This window comes from Leptonychotes weddellii, chromosome 9 (genome assembly GCF_054177405.1).
Source record: "Leptonychotes weddellii isolate Sample4059 chromosome 9, ASM5417740v2, whole genome shotgun sequence".
Lineage (NCBI taxonomy): Eukaryota > Metazoa > Chordata > Mammalia > Carnivora > Phocidae > Leptonychotes > Leptonychotes weddellii.
In genome coordinates this window covers 916,824-935,865 of record NC_138377.1, presented here as the reverse complement: position 1 = coordinate 935,865, position 19,042 = coordinate 916,824, and the positions used below count along the sequence as shown (strand labels likewise).

General features: G+C 67.8%; 1 protein-coding gene across 5 annotated transcripts in view; it reads left to right on the top strand.

Moving 5' to 3' along the window:
* Nucleotides 1–18,478, top strand: part of KIF26A (kinesin family member 26A) — a 40,330-nt gene extending 21,852 nt beyond the window's left edge. For 3 of the 5 annotated variants that reach the window (XM_081829808.1, XM_081829812.1, XM_081829813.1), the window contains 12 exons: nt 5,210–5,399; nt 9,708–9,917; nt 10,440–10,533; nt 10,805–11,067; nt 11,177–11,342; nt 11,446–11,608; nt 11,939–12,101; nt 12,767–15,623; nt 16,116–16,321; nt 16,428–16,448; nt 16,830–16,980; nt 17,236–18,478. In XM_081829808.1, the coding sequence (XP_081685934.1) occupies nt 5,210–5,399; nt 9,708–9,917; nt 10,440–10,533; nt 10,805–11,067; nt 11,177–11,342; nt 11,446–11,608; nt 11,939–12,101; nt 12,767–15,623; nt 16,116–16,321; nt 16,428–16,448; nt 16,830–16,980; nt 17,236–17,417 (4,666 nt within the window). In that variant the 3' untranslated portion in view covers nt 17,418–18,478. The remainder of the gene's footprint in view (nt 1–5,209; nt 5,400–9,707; nt 9,918–10,439; nt 10,534–10,804; nt 11,068–11,176; nt 11,343–11,445; nt 11,609–11,938; nt 12,102–12,766; nt 15,624–16,115; nt 16,322–16,427; nt 16,449–16,829; nt 16,981–17,235) is intronic. The other 2 variants (XM_081829811.1, XM_081829810.1) reach the window with 2 other exon arrangements.
* The last annotated feature ends 564 nt before the right edge of the window (nt 18,479–19,042 follow it).

Genomic DNA, 19,042 nt, shown 5'->3' with positions numbered 1-19,042 from the left:
GGCTGGGGAGCCCCGTGCAGGGCACGAGAGGGGCAACACGGGCAGCGGGGGAGGCCCCTTCCGGGTTCGCCCCTGTCTCTAGGGCTGTCCTGGTGGCCGTGCTCGGTCAGGCCACGCTTGCGGGAGGACCTCCAGCCTCTGAAAAGGAAGAACGGCCCCAGTGGTCCCTGGTTGTGGGGGCCACACTGGCTCATTAGTAACCCCGTGGCCTGCAGAGCAAGTGCTGGCTGCCTTTTGTCTCCACTGGAGCCAGGCTGCTGCTGACCTTGGGAAGTTACCATAGAAACCAGTGCTGGGGACAGCGGGAGGCAAGTTTTCCGATGGGGCGGGAGGCGGGGAGCGCTGCCTGCTTCCATTACTTCCAGCCTGTTGGACGGCCCTGAATTGCAGCAGCTTCTAGAAGAGTCGTGGGCCAAGCTGGGGCGGGGGGCGTCTGGTGGGGAATGCCATTGAGAGCGTCTGCTCGCTGGCGCTGTAGGACCCTTAACCCCTGGGTGGGATGGGAGTGCTCCTGTTTAGTGTGTGGGTGTGCTGGGGGAGGCTGTGGCTCAGAGGGAGAAGGGGCTTGTCTAGGGTCCCCGAGAGATCCCGCCCCGTGGGCCTCAGGCATGCGTGGGGTGTGTGTTCTATGCTCCCACCTGAGCCCAGCCCATGCCCTGCCCCTTGGCTCGCTGGCTGGGGGTCTGTGGAGCTCTGATGGCAGTGCGCGTCGGAAGGGACAGAGCAGAGTGCTGTCCATGCTGGTGAGGGCCGTGGAGGTGGGGCTGGAGTGCTGAGTCTGGCATTTGCAGAATGGGGGGGAGGTTGGGCGTGTGGGTTCTCCTTTGATCCTGGAGCACTCCCCACGGGCCGGCCCTAGCCTCAGGCCCTAGCCTCAGGCCTTCCCACGACCTCTGAGCTCCCCACCCTGATTTGGGGAAACCAAGGTGGTTTGGGGAAACCAAGATGGAACGTGGTTGCATGGGGACCATAGAGCATGAGGCTGAGGCCTGGCGCCCTGCACCCCTCAGCTGGGCCCCGCTGGGCCCTTCAGGCTTGGCAGCCACGGCCTTAGCTGAGAGCTCAGTATGCCGACCCGACCTGAGTTCTGAAAAGGCCGGGCGGCCATAATTACATTTTTCCTGGAGGCTTTCGTGACCTTGACTCCCCTTTCCTGAGCCCTCCTACTCCCACCTCTGCAGGCTCCCTTCCTCCAAGATGTCTCCATTAGTGGTCTTCTGGGCCTTTCTGGGGGTCACCTCCCCAATTCCTGAATGTAGATAGATGTTTTGGAAGAATGGCTGGGGTCTCCTGGGCAGGGGCTGGGAGGGGGAGGGGTGAGTTTCCTTCGGGTGCCAGGACATCCCGCTACACTCATAGCTGCCCCCCCACCCCCATTGCAGCCGCCGTGGAGCCCCCTCCCTGGTGTCTGCCTGGACGCCTAGCCCACGGAATGTCAGGCCCGGCACCCAGCAGAGGTCCCGAACCCGAGGGGCTGCTGCCCGGGGGCACCCAGAGCAGGGGGCTCTGCGGGGAGTGCCTCTCACCTCCAAGCTGGGGCGGAGGAAGCCTCACAGTCTCTGGGTGAGGGTCCCAGGGGACACGAAAAACGCCCGCCATGGTAGTAGGTGTCAGAGCTCCGGCTGTGAGGACCTTGGTCCCTGGTGTCAGCGGTGTAGGGCCCTCTTGGCAGCTCTGCACCTCTGGGCCCCCCGTGGGCAGATCTGGGGGCTCCCGGGGCCTGTGGGTGGCAGTTCCCTGTGGGCTGGATGCAGGGTGGTGGGGCGTGGCCGGGGCCACCAGCCTCATCCTGGCCCAGCGAGTTAGGAAGCCCTGGGTTGGCCGTGCCCAACACCCACACGTGTCCGAAAAGCCCCGAGACCCTCGCAGAGGTAAGGGCCTCGCCATCAAGGCTAACTGCCTGGGAAACCACCTTCTCATTTGGAAGAGGCGCCTTTTCTTTGTAAAAAGGCGAACTGTTCCCTGAGGGGAGTGGGAGGTGCCCATTCCCCAGCCACTCACTCACTCATTCATTCAGCCATGCATTGATTCATCCTGCACACCTGCTCATCTGTTCACTGCACACCCCCTCATCCACGCACCCGCTCCCCTGAGCACCCGCCGACCCGCGCACCCGCCGACCTGCGCACCCGCTGACCTGCGCACCCGCTGACCCAGGCACCCACCGACCTGCGCACCCGCTGACCCAGGCACCCGCTGACCCACCCACTCGCTCACTCACACACCCACGCCCAGCTGTATCAGGGCGTCCTGAGCGTCCCGTGTTGCCTTGGGCTTGGCAAACACCTGCCCTCGGGAGACCCCGCTTGGTGGACTTGTGTCTCAGGACAGGGACTGGTTCCTATAGGAGCAGGAGGCTCTGCGAAGCCCAGCTTGGGGGCATCACGGCGGGCTTCCTGGAAGAGTGTCTTCTGAGGGGTGAAGTTGCTATTTGTCCAGTCTTCTCTTCAGAGCCAGGCCACTCAGACTTGCCTATAATCCCCTGCATGTCTCGCCTCCTGCTACTCCTCACCCCTGCAGGTCCCACCCTGGGCCCCCACCTCCAACAGTGCAGTGAGCCGTCCCGGTCCTGGGTGGGGTGCTCTGCGAGGCCCGGCATCACCTGCCCCTGCTCTCTGCGCCTTCGCTGGTCAGGAACCAGGTCTGTGCTCCAGAAGGCTGCAGCCCTTGAGGCTTGAGGGCCAGCCCGGCCCCCAGAGGGCGTCCCCCGCCCCGGGCCTATGGACTGAGGTGCAGCTGCTGGGTTTGTACTGGTAGTTAACAGGGGCCTGGATTTCATCAAAGGAGAGAGTGCCCGTCCTGGGCCCTTGTTAATGCAGTGACATGCCTTTGAGTCACGCCTGGTGGGGTGAGCCTGTAAGAGCAGGACCTGGAGGGCCGGGCGGGCCAGGGCACAGCTCCTCCGCTCCCAGCCCCTCGGGGGCTGACCACAGGGCTGGGGAGGGCGGAGGGGGTGCTCTGAGTTAGGTCAGACCACAGGGTGGAGACGCCTGGCCAATAGTATTCCAGACTCCCAGGCTGGCAGGACCTCAGAAAGTGCCAGGCCCAGCCTCTGTGCAGGTGTGACCAGAAGGTGTCCAGTGGGGAAGGACGCCTCCCATGCTGCTCTGCTAGGGCCCTGAGGGTGACCTGCATGCGCCGAGGGCTGTGCTGCGGACCCCTGGCTCTTGAGAGGGTCACGGAGGGCGCAGACCCACCAGGCAAAGCACTGCCCTCCGGTCATGGCCTCTGCAGACTGGAGGTTCCGACCGACGTTGCTCTGGCCTCCCCCAGCGCCTTACCCATCAGCCACGGGTCCTTCTCAGCCTCTACATCCCCTGGGGCTGCCTGCCGGGGGCTTGTTCTCCGGGTCAGGTTGTAGCTCCTTCCCACGGGGCAGCTAGCAGGAAGCCGTGGCGTAGCCCGAGGTGGTTGGGGTCCAGGACCGGTGTCCGAGGCTGGGGGGGGCAGGGTGGGGGAGCCCCAGACTCCCACGGCCCCCTGCCCAGGTCTCCCTGGTCCTTGCCCTGCCCAGCCCTGACTGCCCCCAGGGTCAGTCGCTGCAGTTTGGGTTAGTGGCCGTGCCCTGTGGCCTTCCTAGAGTTGCTCTTGCCCCCCCACTCGCCCCCATTCCTCCTCCTGCGCCCAGACGATGCTCTCAGCCACCATTCTGCCCCTGGTCTGCAGTGTAATTCTCAGGGAGTTTTGAGGTTTACACATATGGGGCTCGGGGAGGAATCGGGCTCATGTTGGCTTGTGGCCCGAGAAAGCAAGCGCCCCGGCTCAGGGCTCCCTGTGCCCCCAGGTCTTGGGCTCCTCCTGGGCAGCGTGTGGGCTCCACTCTCCAGACCCCCCGCCCCCACCCCGCTGGGGCGCCACCGGCCACCACTCTATTAAGGATCCGCCACGCATCGTAGATTACTTTTATTTCCCGCCATGACACCTCACTAGGAGGAAAGCCGTCCCCGGGGTCCCTTAAAAGACAACTCCTATTAAAGATGAGTGGGGTTAACCAAAATGCCGGCGGCAGATCGCAGGGTGGGAGGCTGGCTGAGGGCCGGGCTGCCCCGTGCGGGCAGGCCCTTCTGTGGGCGTCCTTCGGAGGTGGGCCCCTGGGGGGGGTTGGGCCCCATAGGGCGCAGAAGAGAGATGCAGGTGGGTGTTGGTGCTTCAGCCCCGGGCTCAGCTCACATCCCAGCATACCCCCTCTCGCTGGGGGCCCCTGCCCGCGTGAACGGGGTGACTGAGGCCAGGCCATCTGGGCGGTGGGGGTGGAGTGTGAACACGGACCCAGGCCCATCTGTGTCACCTGGTGTCACCTGTTCTGGAGGGTGGGGGCTCTGATGCCGGGCCAGCTCTCACTTGGTGCCATGGGGAAGATGTGCTGGAGTCGCTGTGGGGAGACCCTGGCGGGAGGGTTGGTGGGAACCAAGACCCAGGAGCGTGGCGGGCCCATGGTGTGCACGCGTGTGTAGGAGGGTGCTCTGGGAGTCCGGAACAGTGGCTCTCACATGTGTACCAGAAGCCTCCCCAGGGTGAAGACCCCGGGGCCTGGGCAGACTGTGGGTTCCCTGGGGACGCCCTGGGGGGCTGGCGGGGCCACATCATGCAGGGCTCCAGTGCCGGCTGAGGCTGGTGGTGAAGGGGGCAGGGACGGTTGGGGCTTTGCTGGAGGCGCCTCCCGGGGCTGAGGGGCCTTGGAGGCTGAGGCCGCAGGGGCAGCATTTCCGGTAGGATCCGGAGGCCGGGTGCGGGCGGTGGGGTGGGGCCTGGGGGCCACGGTGATCACGGGCACACCAGGCTTCACTGGGCTTCTCCTGTTTGCCGGCACCGCCCTGGCTTCCTTGGACGCTTTAGCTACTCAGGGCTGCACACAAGGGCCTTGCTGATCGTGTCAGCCCAGGTTAGCGATGGGGAGACTGAGGCACAGAGACTAAGCCACCATGCCCGGGTCACACGGCTTATGAGTGGCTGACCGCAGCACACTCCGGCCTGCCCCCCACCCCACAGCAGCTGCTGGGTTGGGGACCCAGGGCAGACGGAGCTCGGTGGGAAGAGGGCGCACTCAGTGCAGGGTGAGGGGAGGGGCGTCTGTTGCCTGGCCTGGCCAGGACAGGACACGGCAACCCCAGCCCTGGGGCCCCCCCGGGCTGTGGGGCCGACTTGGGGCGGGGCAGGCGACCAGGACAGTGCCGAGTGCCCCACCTGCCCCCTCTCCTCCCCTCCCCAGGGCTGCCCAGAAGCTCAGCCTGGCCTCCAAGCGCAAGAAACCTCATCCGCCGCCGGCCCCTGCTGCCCGCAGCGCCTCCCCCTACCCCACAGACTTCAGCGGGGTCCTGCAGCTGTGGCCGCCCCCCACGCCCCCCTGCCTGCTCAGGGCCGCCTCCAAGGTTAAGGACAACCCCGGCAGTGTCGGAAAGGTAGGCCCACCCCTGATGTGGGGGTGACCCCGGGGGCTGGTGGGTGGGATGAAGCCAGGGATATCTGAGGAGGTGCTGGGAGGGGGCACAGGAGATGGAGGGATCCTGTGTCCTTCTCCCAGGTTGGGCAGGGTGGGGTGCAGACAGGGAGACTGAGGCCCAGGCCCACCTTGGCAGCTCAGGGTGGCAATAGGAGCCTCGGAGACTGTGGTGGGGCTTCAGGAAATGGGTGGGGGTCCCAGGGATGCTGGTCTCAGTGGGGTGGGACAGCCAGGGCTTCCTGGGACTAGGGGTTGGGGTCTGACCCCCAGGGACCCCCCCATACCTTGTGTCTGTTGGCATGCTGCTGTGAGGTGGGGCTCCAGGGCAGGGATGGGACCCCTCTAGGCCAACGTGTGATCACCTGGTTCAGGTGGGGAGACTGAGGCCAAGAGGGGGGAAGGGCCTTGCCGTGGAACAGGCTGGCTGGCTGGCCCCTGGCTCTGATCCCTGGCTTTCGTGGCCTTTTGCCGAGACTGGGCTTCTGTCCCGGCCCCATCTGGTTGGCTCGTATTGTACCCTGGCCTTACTCGAGGTCCTGCATGTGTGGGATGTGTGTGAGCACGTTAGTGAGGTGGGCTCTTTGTGCCTGTTGAGGGTGGGGAGACTGAGGCACAGTCACTCAGCTCTGAGGGTGAGGATTGGACCTGACCCCGAGGGTGTACCCTGAGCATTTTCCTGATTTTCTGCCTACACTGTTCCCGGTGGCCACTCCCAGGTACCTCCCCAAGGGTGGCTGGGATTGGGGTGGACCCCCCACACTCCAGCGCCCAGAGGCTCACCCCCTGCAGAGGGGGTTGGCTGGGTTCCAGGCTCTCCCTGGCTCAGCCCGCCCCACCCCGCCTGGGACATGCCTCATGGGGCTGGGCTCCTGGTGCCGGGGTCTGCTGAGGGTACCCTGCCCCAGGCCTGAGCCACGCCCCCCAGTCTCATGGTGACTCTGCCGGGCTGCTCCTTCTGGAAGCCTCCTCTCACCCTGTCACCCCCACGCCCTCACAAGCCCGAGAGCCTACAGCCCCGGCCAAGCCTCACTGCATCGGAGTCCCTGGGAGCTCGCTAGAGTGGGGGGTCTCAGCCCCGCCCGCCTTGGCTCTGGAAATGCAGGGCTGTGGTGGGCACACTCAGCTGGACGGGGCAGAGTGGCTGCAGGGGAGGGGCTCCAACAGCTCTGGGCCTGGCTCTGACCTTGGCCCGCTCACTCGGCCTGTCTGGACCGCTTGGGCTTCTCTGTCTGAAAGGGGGGGCGGGTGGGGCTGGGCTGTGTGACTCCGGCCCAGTAACCGCTGCGTTACCGGGGCACGGGGGCGCCGGCAAGCCTCCACCACCTCCTGGGGCCCGGTGTCCACCCAAGTATTCTGGGGCAGGCCGCGGCTCCCTTTTCTGCGAGGTAGACGAGCCCCCTCCCCTCCCCCCACCCCAGTCCCTCAACACAGGGAGCCCCTGGCCACCAGTCCACTCGCTGCCCCGAGCCCCCTCCCTGGCTCCCTGGACGTTATTTGCACGAATGTCACAGTCAGAAATGCCTCCTGAAAGGCATTTCATATTGTCACAGAAAAGAAGTTAGATTACATTCGATTCTTGACATTAATGTGCTACTTAAGATAATTCATCATCTGGCAGTATTAAAAAAGACGTCCTTTCTGTGGGTGCTGAGCAGTGCCCCTCCCCCCTCACCGCCTGGGCCACCTCTTCAGAGTGGAAGCCCTTTTTTATGCAAAACGTGTTTTTTCCCTACCTGGCAGCTATTCAGCGGGGCTTTGTAATATCTGAACATTTGGGGGAGAGACTCAGCCTCCCTTGCCTCCTGCAAAGACCCTGTCATTTCCTGGCGGGAACGACAGGATCCTTGCAGACAATGGCCTGTGCGTTCAGCTAGGACGGGGTGATGGCCCGCCGGGTCCGCCCTGTCCCCTCCCTGCAGGCTGGGGCTCCCTGCGTGGGGACTCTCGTGGCTGGCTCCCCGCGGCACCACTGGAGCATTTCCTGCCCTGCAAGAGCCCGGCCTCGGCCTCTCCCCACCCCAAGAATCCCCTCCAATCCGCACAACCCATTTGGCTCCTGAAGTGGCCGGGAGTTCGCGCTGAAAAAAAAATTGCCAGAAATTACCGGGAAGTGCACATTTTCGTCTGCTTGGCAGCGGCACTTGGAAATGAAATAGTTTTGTTCCCGTCGTCGGGGAATAAAAGAATCGATTCTCGCCTGATGGAGCCCAGGTTCAGGGAGTGCAGCGGAGAAGTGTTTCTATAGGTTTCTCCCCGGAGGATGTACCCTCCTTCCTGGAACGATTTTGCATGTCAATTTGCCGCATGCTGAAGGGGAGAAGATGAGCCTTGCGCGAACTACCCACAGTAAACCAATTTTGCCGGCGTTATGTATCTGTCACTTACAATTAAATCCGTGAAAAATATCGGCTCTGAAATGAGTCTGGTAATTTGATTTATGCTGTAGTGGAGAAATCGAAGATTTCATTGGGGAGCGGAAGGTGGTGTCCTTCAGCAGAAAGTGGAGTCTGGTGCCCCTCGCAGGAGGGACCCTAGTTCACCAGGGCTCCTCCGGGTCAGAAGGCGCCCCTGGGGCCATGCAGAAGATGGGGCTTGGGGTGTTTCTTCTCCAGGTTTTGGGGTGTCTGCAGCGCAGCTTGCTCTGGGCTCTTGGGTCTAGGTCCCGGCCCCCCTCCCCACTGAGCCTCTGTTCCCTCGAGGGCGTTGGGGCCGGTGGTCTGGCCGCAGGGATGCCTGTCTTCTGTGGAGCCCAGCACGGGGGTGGGGGACAGAGGATGGGGGGCACACTTTTGTGTCTGTTTTTGTGTTTTAGGGTCACATGGGAGCAGAGGCTGCTTGGTCCCTTGCCAGGGCCCCCAGGCTAAAGCCCTGTTCTGTCCCCTGCGTTCCCCCACCTGTGCCCCCTGTCCAGGCCTCAGTGTCTCCAGCACCTCGGGGCAGCGCCTTTCCCTCGGGGAGGATTACCATGTCCTCTTCCTTCCCAGTGTGTCCTTCCACTGGCCTGGAATCCTGCCAGTGCCTGGGGTTTGAGTTGGGCTTCCCAGCTGGCTCTGGGGTCAGAGCCCCGGTCCCTCAGCTTCTCCCCTAGGCTGTACCCCTTTTGTGCCTTTGTCCCTCCGGTCGAGGCACTCAAGGCTCCTGACCGGCCTGGGGAGCTGGCAGGGAGGGGCTTCTTAGAGGAGGTGGAGGCTGGACTGACCTGGGGGGCTGGGGCTGCCCTTTGGCAGCTGGGGGCAAATCCTTGCCATGGTCGCCCCAGCCCCCACCCCAAGCCCACCTTCCTTGAGGCTGCACTTTGCAGCTTCCTGAGCCCGGCCGGCTGAGGTCGGGAGATGAGGTGCAGCCCGTCCCTTCCCCCTGGGGGTGGAGAATGCACCCCCAGGGGAGCACTCTGAGAAGGGGCCGGGCCCTGTTGGCAGGGTGTGGGGGCCGTGCGCCTTCCTTCCGTGGGGGGGACTGCGTCTTGGGGCCTCTTCTGCTTGCCTCTCTGGCTTCCCTTCTTCCTCTGCCCTCAGCTTGGGATTTGGGGTTTGAGGAGACCCACTCCCAGGCTGTATGACCTGGTGACACAGTCGACCTGACCCGTCCGCATGTTTCCTCCCTCCTTAAGCCGAAGTGGGCCTGGGAGGGGGGTGGCCGGCAGAGCTGCGCCGTGTGCGTGGGGCTGATTCGGGTCCCAAGGGCTCTGTGCCTCTGGGTTGAGCTCACTTAGCTTCCAGCTCTGCCTCGGAGGCAGCGGAGGGTGTGGAGGAACCCCAAATCAAGGGCAGGTGGGGTGCTCTTGGGTGCCATCCCACAATTCTGTCCCTCTGTTCACTGGGGTGCCTGGAGCCTGTTCCCCTCTCTTGCCTTTTCCCCCTTCTGTGCTCCACCATCCATCCCCACCAGTGTCCTGTCCTCCCCCACCGCGTGCTCCCGTGGGCCCCCCACCATACTGTCCTTCCCCGCCCTGTCCTCCCCCACCTGGTACTCCTATATGCTCCCGCCCTCCTCCTGCACCCTCGTGCTCCCCTCTCCTGGCGCCTGCTCCTCCTCTGCTCACTGCCCCGCACCAGGCTAGCGTCCCCTCAGTGAGCCTTGCTTCCTGCCTGCCTGGCTGATCTCATATGGGATCTGGGGTGCAGGCATCCACATTCCTGCGGTGGGGATCCCTGTGCCGAGGCCTGGCCCGCTGTCTCAACTCGCGCGAGTTCCTCCTGCCCTGTAATTAGCGGCCGCTGGGCGGGCGGGCGGCTGCTCAGATGCCCTCTCCCGCCCCCTCCTCCAGGTGAAGGTCATGCTGCGGATCTGGCCAGCACAGGGGGTGCAGCCCTCGGCCGAGTCCACGTCCTTCCTGAAGGTGGACCCACGCAAGAAGCAGGTGACCCTGTACGACCCGGCCGCTGGGCCCCCGGGCAGCTCAGGCCCCCGACGAGCCTCTGCTACGGCTCCCAAGATGTTTGCCTTCGACGCGGTCTTCCCCCAGGACTCGGAGCAGGTGAGGGTGGCGGGCACCCCCAGGGGCTGGGGCCAGGCCTGCGCTTACTTCTGGTGCCCAGGGAGGAAAAGGAGGGAGGCAAGAGCGAGGTCCAGGGGCCCAGGCCCAGCCTGTGGTGCATCACCCTCCTCCTTAGCCCGGCCCTGGGGGTCTCCCACCCTCCTCCCGGCCTAGTTGTCAGGCCGCTTGCGGGGAAGTGCTCTGGATTTCCGGTGGGCTCTGTGGAAGCTTTGTGAGCAGGGTTTGCTGTTTGCTGGGTGTATGCAAGCATCTGGGGTGTGGTGTGGTCTGTGTCCCAAGTTGCCTCCACGAGGGCAGCGTGAGCCGTGGGCCTGCCTGGCTCACGCCGTGTGTGTTCGGTGTGCACGTGGAGAGCTCCGTGTCCTGGGGCCTGCGTGTGCCAGGCTGCCCACCTTGTGGGTTGCCAGCCTGCATGGGATGGGGACAGACAGGTGTGGTGGGAGGCTGGGTGTCGTCCCCTTGACCCTGGCGCCTGCCTGGCATTCTGTGCCCCTCTCCCAGGCTGAGGTCTGCTCGGGGACGGTGGCTGATGTGCTCCAGTCGGTGGTCAGTGGGGCTGATGGCTGCGTTTTTTCCTTCGGCCACACGAGCCTTGGTAAGCATCCCCCATCACCCCGTCTCCACAGTCTCCGGGCCTCATCTTGCAGGCGGGAAGGGGGATATGGGTCATCCCATACGGGCCGGGGAGGGGGGCGCGTGGAGAGGAAGCCCCCTGCGGTCCTGGGAGGCAGGGGGCCCCTGGGTCTCAGCGGCCCCACATTGGCCCTGAGGGTCCCAGGCCGGCCCCCGGAGGCAGCGGGCGTGGCTGGGCTCTGAGGGCGAGTCAGGCTGAGTGTGGGGCCCTGACACGCCCACGTGCCCCCCAGGCAAGTCCTACACCATGATTGGGAAGGACAGCTCGCCCCAGAGCCTGGGCATTGTGCCCTGCGCCATTTCCTGGCTCTTCCGGCTCATCGAGGAGCGCAAGGAGAGGACCGGCACGCGCTTCTCGGTGCGCATGTCGGCTCTGGAGGTGTGCGGCCCTGACGAGGGCCTGCGGGACCTGCTGGCCGAGCTGGCCTCCGGCAGCCTCCAGGACGCCCAGTCCCCGGGCATGTACCTGCGGGAGGGCCCTGTGTGTGGGGCGCAGGTATGCCCCCGGCCCCGCGGCCACGGGCGTGGGGGGCGGCGAGGGTGGCCTCCGGGAGGCGGGCCCAGACCACAGCGTGCACGCCGCCCTCCCCTCCGCCCGCCCCCAGCTGCCGAACCAGAGCGAGCTTCGGGCGCCCACGGCAGAGAAGGCAGCCTGGTACCTGGATGCGGCGCTGGCGGCCCGCGGCGCCCGCCGGCCCAGCTGCAGCTCACACCTGCTCTTCACGCTGCACGTCTACCAGTACCGCGTGGAGAAGTGCGGCCGGGGCGGAAGTAGGTGTCGGCGCGTGCGCCCCCCGCCCGCCCTGCCGCGGCGCCCGGGGGTTCGGGGGCCCGGGGGGGCCCGCGCCGCCACCTTCCTGCCCTGTGCTTTCAGTGTCTGGGGGCCGCAGCCGCCTGCATCTCATCGACCTGGGCGGCTGTGAGGGGGCGCCCAGCCGGGGCGGGGAGGCCCCCGGGGGACCCTCGTGTCTGTCTCTGTCGGCCTTGGGCAGCGTCATCTTGGCCCTGGTCAGCGGGGCCAAGCACGTGCCCTACAGGTGAGTGGCGGGCTCCTCGGCGGGCAGGGCGGGGGTGGCCCCTGGGGAGCCAGCCAAGGGCATGGCGGGCGCGTCCAGTGGGCCTGGAACCCTGAGCTCCTTGGGTCTCCGTCCCCCTCGCCCGCCGGGCCTCGTTGCTGGAGGGCTTGTGGGGGGCCCTGGCCCCGAGGGCCGGACGCCAGAGTTGAACCTGGGCTCCAGGCATGGCCCTGTCCTGGGGAGAGGCCTGCCTCCTTCCCTCCCTCCCGCCCTGTAGCACCCCCACGCCCAGCCTCCCACCCCGACATCCCCTCCCCAGGCCCTCGGCCTCTGAGCAACCCTCGCCCCCAGGGAGCACAGGCTCACCATGCTGCTGAGTGAGTCCCTGGCCACCCCCAGCTGCCGGACCACCATGATCGCCCACGTCTCGGACGCGCCCGCTCGCCACGCCGAAACGCTCAGCACCGTGCAGCTAGCCGCCCGTATCCACCGCCTGCGCAGGAAGAAGGTCAAGGTTGGCCCTGCCTCCTGCCCGCCCCTCCCACCCCGAGGACCCTCCGAGCGCCCCTGCCTGGCATGGTGAGGGGCCTGCTGCCCATCCCTGGCATCCCTGGCTGGACGCCCCGTGGGCTCACAGGACCGCACCCTTGTGGCTCTGCCAGGACAAGGCAGGGAGCCGTGCCCCAAATCGCCTGGCACCTCAGGCAGGACGGGAACTGCTCCCAAGGGGGCTTGCGGTGGCCGTGTGCCTGGTCGGGGGTTGGCCTGTGGTCCCCATGGCCTGCGCCCCTCCTGAGCCTGGCCCCCGGGCGCCAGCCAGCAGGGCGCTTCCTGGGCAGCCCTCAGCGGGGGCAGGAGGGTAGAACCGGGGGGGCCCTGGGGCCAGACGGACCTGGGTCTGAATCCTGGATTTGCAGTTATGTGCGGTGCGGCCGTGGGGGTGTGTTCTTGCCTCCCGGTGATTTGGCTTAGTGCGGTTTCCTTGAACTGTCCGGAGAAGATTCGGTTATGCTTGGCGCCTGAGCCCTTTGGTGCTGCTGCCGCCTCGGTGGGGTGTGGTGGGTGGATGCCACCGTCGTGTCCTTCCCCCCGGCTGCGGCGTGGGCGTGTGTTGCTGGGACGTGGGGGATGAGGCGGTGGGTGAGGCGGCCACTCACGCGGGCCTGCTCTGCCCCGCAGTACGCGTCCAGCTCCTCAGGCGGGGACAGCTCCTGTGAGGAAGGCCGCGCCCGCCGCCCCCCACACCTGCGACCCTTCCACGCCCGCTCGGTGGCCCCGGAGCCCGGCCGCCTGGCGCCCAGCTCGCCCGGAGACCCCGAGTACTCCTCCAGCAGCGAGCAGTCCTGTGACACGGTCATCTACGTGGGGCCCGGCGGGGCGTCGCTGTCGGACCGCGAGCTCACCGACAACGAGGGCCCGCCCGACTTCGTGCCCATCATCCCCGCGCTTAGCCGCCGCCGGCCCTCCGCGGGCCCGAGAGACGCCGACCACTTCCGCTGTAGCACTTTCGCCGAGCTGCAGGAGCGGCTGGAGGGCATCGATGGCAGCGAGGGCCCCTCAGGAGCCCTGGCTGTCCCCGGCGGAGCCCAGGCTGGCCCGGCCTGCGGGGGCAGGAAGCCCTCGCCGCCCGAGGCCGCCACCCCCAGGAAGGCCGTGGGCTCCCCACTGGCTGCCAGCACGCCTCGGGGCAGCCCCGCCCCAGACACCTGCCGGGGTGCCCTGGAGCCCTCCAAGGCCGGTGCCGACCAGACGGAGGGTGGCAGCATGCGGCCCGAGCTGCCCGGGCCAGACAAGGCTGCACCGGGAGGAGGCAGGCGGCCGCTGCCCAGCCCGGCGCCCCCGCCTCCTCGGCAGCTGGAAGCCAGCAGAGCGCCAGAGGACCCCGGGGGAGGGCACGCTGATGGAGTTGTACGGACGCCCCCCGTGGGCAGGAGTGGGCAGGCGGGCGGCCCCCGCCCCTCTGCACAAGGCCGGCGTCTGGAGCGGGGCCTGCTGACCACCACGGTGACGCTGCAGCAGCCTGTGGAGCTCAACGGCGAGGATGAGCTGGTGTTCACGGTGGTGGAGGAGCTGTCCCTGGGCGGGCTGGCCGGCTCCAGCCGCCCCACCAGCCTGGCCAGCTTCGGCAGCAACTGCTCTCTGCAGGCCCTGGCCTCGGGGTCGAGGCCGGTGAGCATCATCAGCAGCATCAACGACGAGTTCGATGCGTACACCACGCAGGCCCCTGGCGGGCCCTCAGAGGGAGCCGCCTGGGCTGGTAGCAGCCACGGCTCCTCCATCAGCTCCTGGCTCAGTGAGGTCAGCGTCTGCACGGACGACCGCCTCAGCCCCACGCCACAGCCCCCCTTCCGGGCCAGCCCTGACTCGCCAGCAGGGCCCGACCCCCTGGGCCCCCCGCTCCCGGGCGGCTCCCCGGATGAGGGCGGCTGTCGGTTCCCGGAGCACGGCGGACCGGACAGCCCTGGCCTGGCCCGGAGTCCTCGTCCTGGGGACGTGGCTGCTGCAGCCCCCGCCGCCCGACCTGGCAGGGAGTCCCCGGCCGCGTCCCCGTGGGGGGCAGCCCCAGCACAGACCATCCACTCCAGCCTCCCCCGGAAACCGAGGACTTCCTCAGCGGCCGGCGGTGCAGGCGGCGTTCGCCTGGCCGCGAGCCCGCCTGGCCCCGGGGGCCTATTTGAGGACCCCTGGCTGCTCCGGGCAGATGAACGTGGCCCACTCCCGGTGGCCTCTGCCAGCAGGGCTGCCAGCCCAGCGCCAGGGCTGGCTTGTGCCCGGAGGGTAGTGGACGGCTGTGAGGGGGCAGCCAGGGCGGCCCACAGGCCAGCGGCCGGGGCGCAGATCCCGCCGCTGCGGAGGGGGGCCACCACGCTGGGTGTGACCACGCCCGCCGCATCCTGCAGGGATGCCCCGGCCGCCGCGGCCGCCTGCTTGGGCAACGCGAAGCCTGCCCCCAGCAGCAAGAAGAGTGTGGCTCCCAAGGGAGGCCTCTTCCCGAGGTCCAGTGGCGCGGCCCCCCCGGCCCCTCCCGTGCGCAAGTCCAGCCTGGAACACAAGAGCAGCCCGGCCCTGGCCGCTCCCCAGGCCGGGGCCCTGACCCGGGCTGCGGCTGCTGCCCTCCTCCGAGGGGAGGAGGAGGCCAGGCCCGGCGGCCGGGCCGACCACCCCGTCCCCAGGGCCACGTCCAGCCTGAAGGCCCGGGCTGGTAGGGCGGAGGCTGCGTACCGCCCTGGCGCCCACGGCTCGCTGGAGCGGTGTGAAGGCCTGGCGCACGGCACTGGCAAGCCCAGGGAGGCTCCTGGGAGGCCGGCCCGGGCCGTGCCCAGGTTGGGTGTGCCGTCCACCAGCCCCACGCCTGGGCCCGCTCCTGCCTGGAGGGGCAGCCCGGCCAAAGGGGCGGGGGCCCCGAAGCCCCCGGCTGGCGGGGGCAAGGGCCGCAGCCTAGCCGCCGGGGGGCCGAGGGCCCTGGGTCCTCCGGGGAAGCCGCTGGCCGCGGCGGTGGGCAGGACCCCCGGCGGCCCCGTGACGGCGCCCAGGGCGGCCCCGCGGGCCGTGCCCGGCGTCGGGGCCAAGGCCGGCCGGGGCACCGTCATGGGCACCAGGCAGGCGCTCCGGGCCGCCCACAGCCGCGTCAACGAGCTGGCAGGGGGCGGCGCGCCCGGCAGGGGCGGCCCCTCCCGGGGCTCGGCGGACTCGGACAGCGGCAGCGACAGTGGCGTGACCGTGGGGGAGGAGCTGCCGCCCGCCCCCTTGCTGCCCTCGCCCTACAGCAAGGTGACGGCCCCGCGGCGGCCCCACCGGGGCAGCAGCGGCCACGGCAGCGACAACAGCAGCGTGCTGAGCGGCGAGCTGCCGCCCGCCATGGGCCGCACGGCCCTGTTCTACCACAGCGGCGGCAGCAGCGGCTACGAGAGCGTGCTGCGGGACAGCGAGGCCACGGGCAGCGCCTCCTCGGCCCCCGACTCCATGAGCGACGGCGGGGCCGCCTCCCCGGGCGCCCGCTCCCGCAGCCTCAGGTCGCCCAAGAAGAGGGCCACAGGTGGGCCCCCGAGGCCGGGGCCGACCCGCGTGCGCGGGCCGCTCCGATGGGGCGCAGGGGGCCGGGCAGGCCTCGGCCCGGGGGTCCCGGCCGGCGCTGCCCCCGGCTCGGGCCCAGCTGCCTGGGAGCCCCCCAGCCAGTGTGGAGGGGCCCCGGTGGGCGGGGCCGGCTGCTTGCTCCGAGCGCGGCGGGCGGACGGCGTGGGCGGCAGCTGGGGTGGGGAGCGGGACGTGAGGGGGGCGCCGCTTGGGCTCAGGACTCGGCCCCGGGAGCCTTGAGCCGGGGCCCAGCGTGCCTGGGGTGCTGAGGTGTTGGGTGTCGAGGGCTGCCTGGGGGAGAGGCCGGCCAAGAGGCTGGGCCGTGTTGGGCGGCGGGAGCAGCTGTCCAGGGCAGAGCTGGCTCTTAGGGGCGGGGGGGGGGGTCCCGGACGGCCCCTGTGCTCTCCCCCGCCCCCCCAGCCCCCGCTCACCCAGCGCCCCCACTCTGCTCCAGGTCTGCAGCGGAGACGGCTGATCCCGGCCCCCATGCCCGACACTGCTGCCCTGGGCCGCAAGCCCAGCCTCCCCGGGCAGTGGGTGGACCTGCCGCCGCCCCTGGCCGGCTCCCTGAAGGAGCCCTTCGAGATCAAGGTGTACGAGATCGATGACGTGGAGCGCTTGCAGCGACACCGCCCACCCCCAAGGGAGGACCCGGCTGAGGTCAGGGCCGGCGGGGGCTGGGGGTCAGGGGTCCTGGAGGGCCGGGTGGGCCCCTGGGGCTGTGGCCCAGCAGCCAGCTGACCTCCCCTCCCCCTCTTGCCCTCAGCCCTCCCAGGATGTGGAGAAGGTAGGAACCAGCCCCCCCCAGCCCTGAACCCGGAGTGGCCTCGATGCCCACTCCGGGCAGAGCAGGCGGTCGGAGGGGTCCTGAGGTCACCACCGTTGTCCCGTGGAGCTGCACCTGATGGAGGGTTTCCCACCGCTGTGCCCCTTGGGCCCGGGTCCAGGTTCCAGGCAGGCACCGGCAGGCTGCTTTGAGAGCACCTGGTGTGAGCCTCACCCGTGGGGGGGCCCGGGTCTGACCCCCGCCCACCTTTGAGGCCCCACTGTACATTTGCCCGGGCCTGGAGGCTGGAGGACGTGGCCTCGGCCAAGGCCCGGGTTGCTGGGAGAGCCTGGGAGTAGGTGGTCCTCCGTGCCTGAGGACCTGCCCGCCCCTTGCCCCCAGGGTCTGGCGTGCACCGGTGCCAAGCTGCGGCTGGCCGAGCGCAGGCAGCAGCGGCTTCGGGAGGTGCAGGCCAAGCACGAGCACCTGTGCGGGGAGTTGGCGGAGACCCAGGGCCGGCTGATGGTGGAGCCCGGCCGCTGGCTGGAGCAGTGTGAGTCCCCCGCCCCGCCTCCGCTGGGGCGCAGTGAGGCTCCCCGTGCAGGGGAGGCAAGGCTTGCGGGACCCTAACCTCTGCCCTGCGCCCCCTGCCCTGGCTCGCCTCGCCTGCTCTGCACCCCCAAGCCGGCCACTTCCCTCGAGAGCGCCGGCCGCCCTCCTGCACCTTGGCCGGACGGGGACCCAGACGCTGGGAGGGGACAGAAGCGTTTCCTCGGCCCCTGACCCGCCGCCCACTGTCCCTCCACAGTCGAGGTGGACCCGGAGCTGGAGCCCGAGTCGCCTGAGTACTTGGCGGCTCTGGAGCGAGCCACGGCCGCCTTGGAGCAGTGCGTGAACCTGTGCAAGGCCCATGTCATGATGGTCACCTGCTTTGACATCAGCGTCGCCGTCCCCACCGCCACGTCGGCGCCACAGGAGGTGGACGTCTGAGGCTGGGCGCTGGGGCGGGGGGGGCGGGGCGTGGGATGGAGTGAGGATGTGGCGGGGGCTGGGGGATGAGGATGCGGAGGGTCCGGTGTGGGACCGGCGGGGGGGCTCCGAGGCGGCGAGGGTGAGGGAGGGGCTGGCCGGGCGGAGTGGACGGCCGGAGCGAGGGAGTGTGCCGGAGAGGACACGGTCACCACCCAGACAGCAACGCAAGTGCCTTTATACCTTGACTCGGACTTCTCTCTTTTTGCGTTTGGTGCTAAGGACTCAAGACACCAGCAGACGGTGTGCTCGGGCCGTGGCCTGGGGGGGCGGCGGGGGCCGTCCAGGTGCCAGGTGCCGGGCCCGGGCCTCTTCCCAGCCAAGCAGTTTCATGTAGCAGGACCGCTCTGGGCCCAGCCGGCCCGTGGGTCAGGATGCAGGATTATTTTTCCTTTACAGCTGTTTTCTCTTGGCAGAGCTGGTCCCGGTGGTCCCCAGACCCCGGTCTGCGCGTCGTCCTTGCAGCAGATCGCGCCAGGGCGGGGTTGCAGGGGGTCCTCCGGGCAGGGAGGGCCAGCCTTCCCTCCCCCCCGGGACCTGCTCTGTCCTGAGGACACAGGGAGGGCAGTGCCCACAAGGCGCCTTCTTCTACGGCAGGAATTTTTACCAAAACCACAAGCAAAAAACAAAACCAACACACACACAAAATGGGGCGGGGGTAAGGGTTTTGTAAAGGTTCTGTTAGGTTCATATTTTTATATCATTTTGCCTATAAATGCAGTATTTGCAGTGGGAATTTGGAGACAAATGATCTATGTTTTTATGGTTTTCTATGGACGGTATCCCTCAGGCCGGGCTCTTTCCGGGGGGCGCCCTGGGCAGGGCGGGGGTCCTCGGGCGGCACTTCCTGCCAAATGCAGACCGGGGGCGAGCCTGCCGACGCATGTGTGTTCCCGTCACAATGGGCTCTGCTTTCCGGCCCTTGTGCATTTTCTAGGGGTGTCCAGACCTTTGTACAAATGTGTAGGTAACATCTTGCTACAGCTTTTATTTGTGAATAAAAAACACATCAGTTGTTAAAATGGCTCCTGACCTCACTGGGCGCGCTGCCCTCCGAGGGTCCTGGGGCGAGGGGGCCTCAGGGCGTTGGAGGGACAGGTCTTCAGGACAGCAGGAGACTTGCCTTCTGCCCGCTGGCCCTCCAGCAGCCTCTGTGGGGACCAGCCTTGCAGGCGAGCGGCGACAGAACAGTGGTGGACAGATGGCGGGAAGGCTGGGATTCAAACCCCATTCCCTCTCTGACCCCCTTCCTGAGCTCTTGGGGTCCCCAGGCTGAGGCAGGGATCCCGGGGCCCCGGGCCGGGCTGGCGGGGAAACAGTATTCTCTGGTGGGCTCCAGGGCCGTTCCCAGGGGTGGTGTTAGCTGGGGAAATTGAGGCAGGTGCTGGAGCGGCCCCCGGGAGAGCCTCATCTCCTTCCTTTGGCCCCGCCAGTCTTTCCAGGAGACAGGTGAGTAGACACGCTGGACGCCTCAGGCTCAGGACCCCCGGAGTTGGCAGGAGCCCCCACTGGGCACACTCCCCACCCCACACCTCTGTGCAGGCCTCAGGCTGCTCCACCCGAAGCTCAGACTGTGGTCCCGAGCA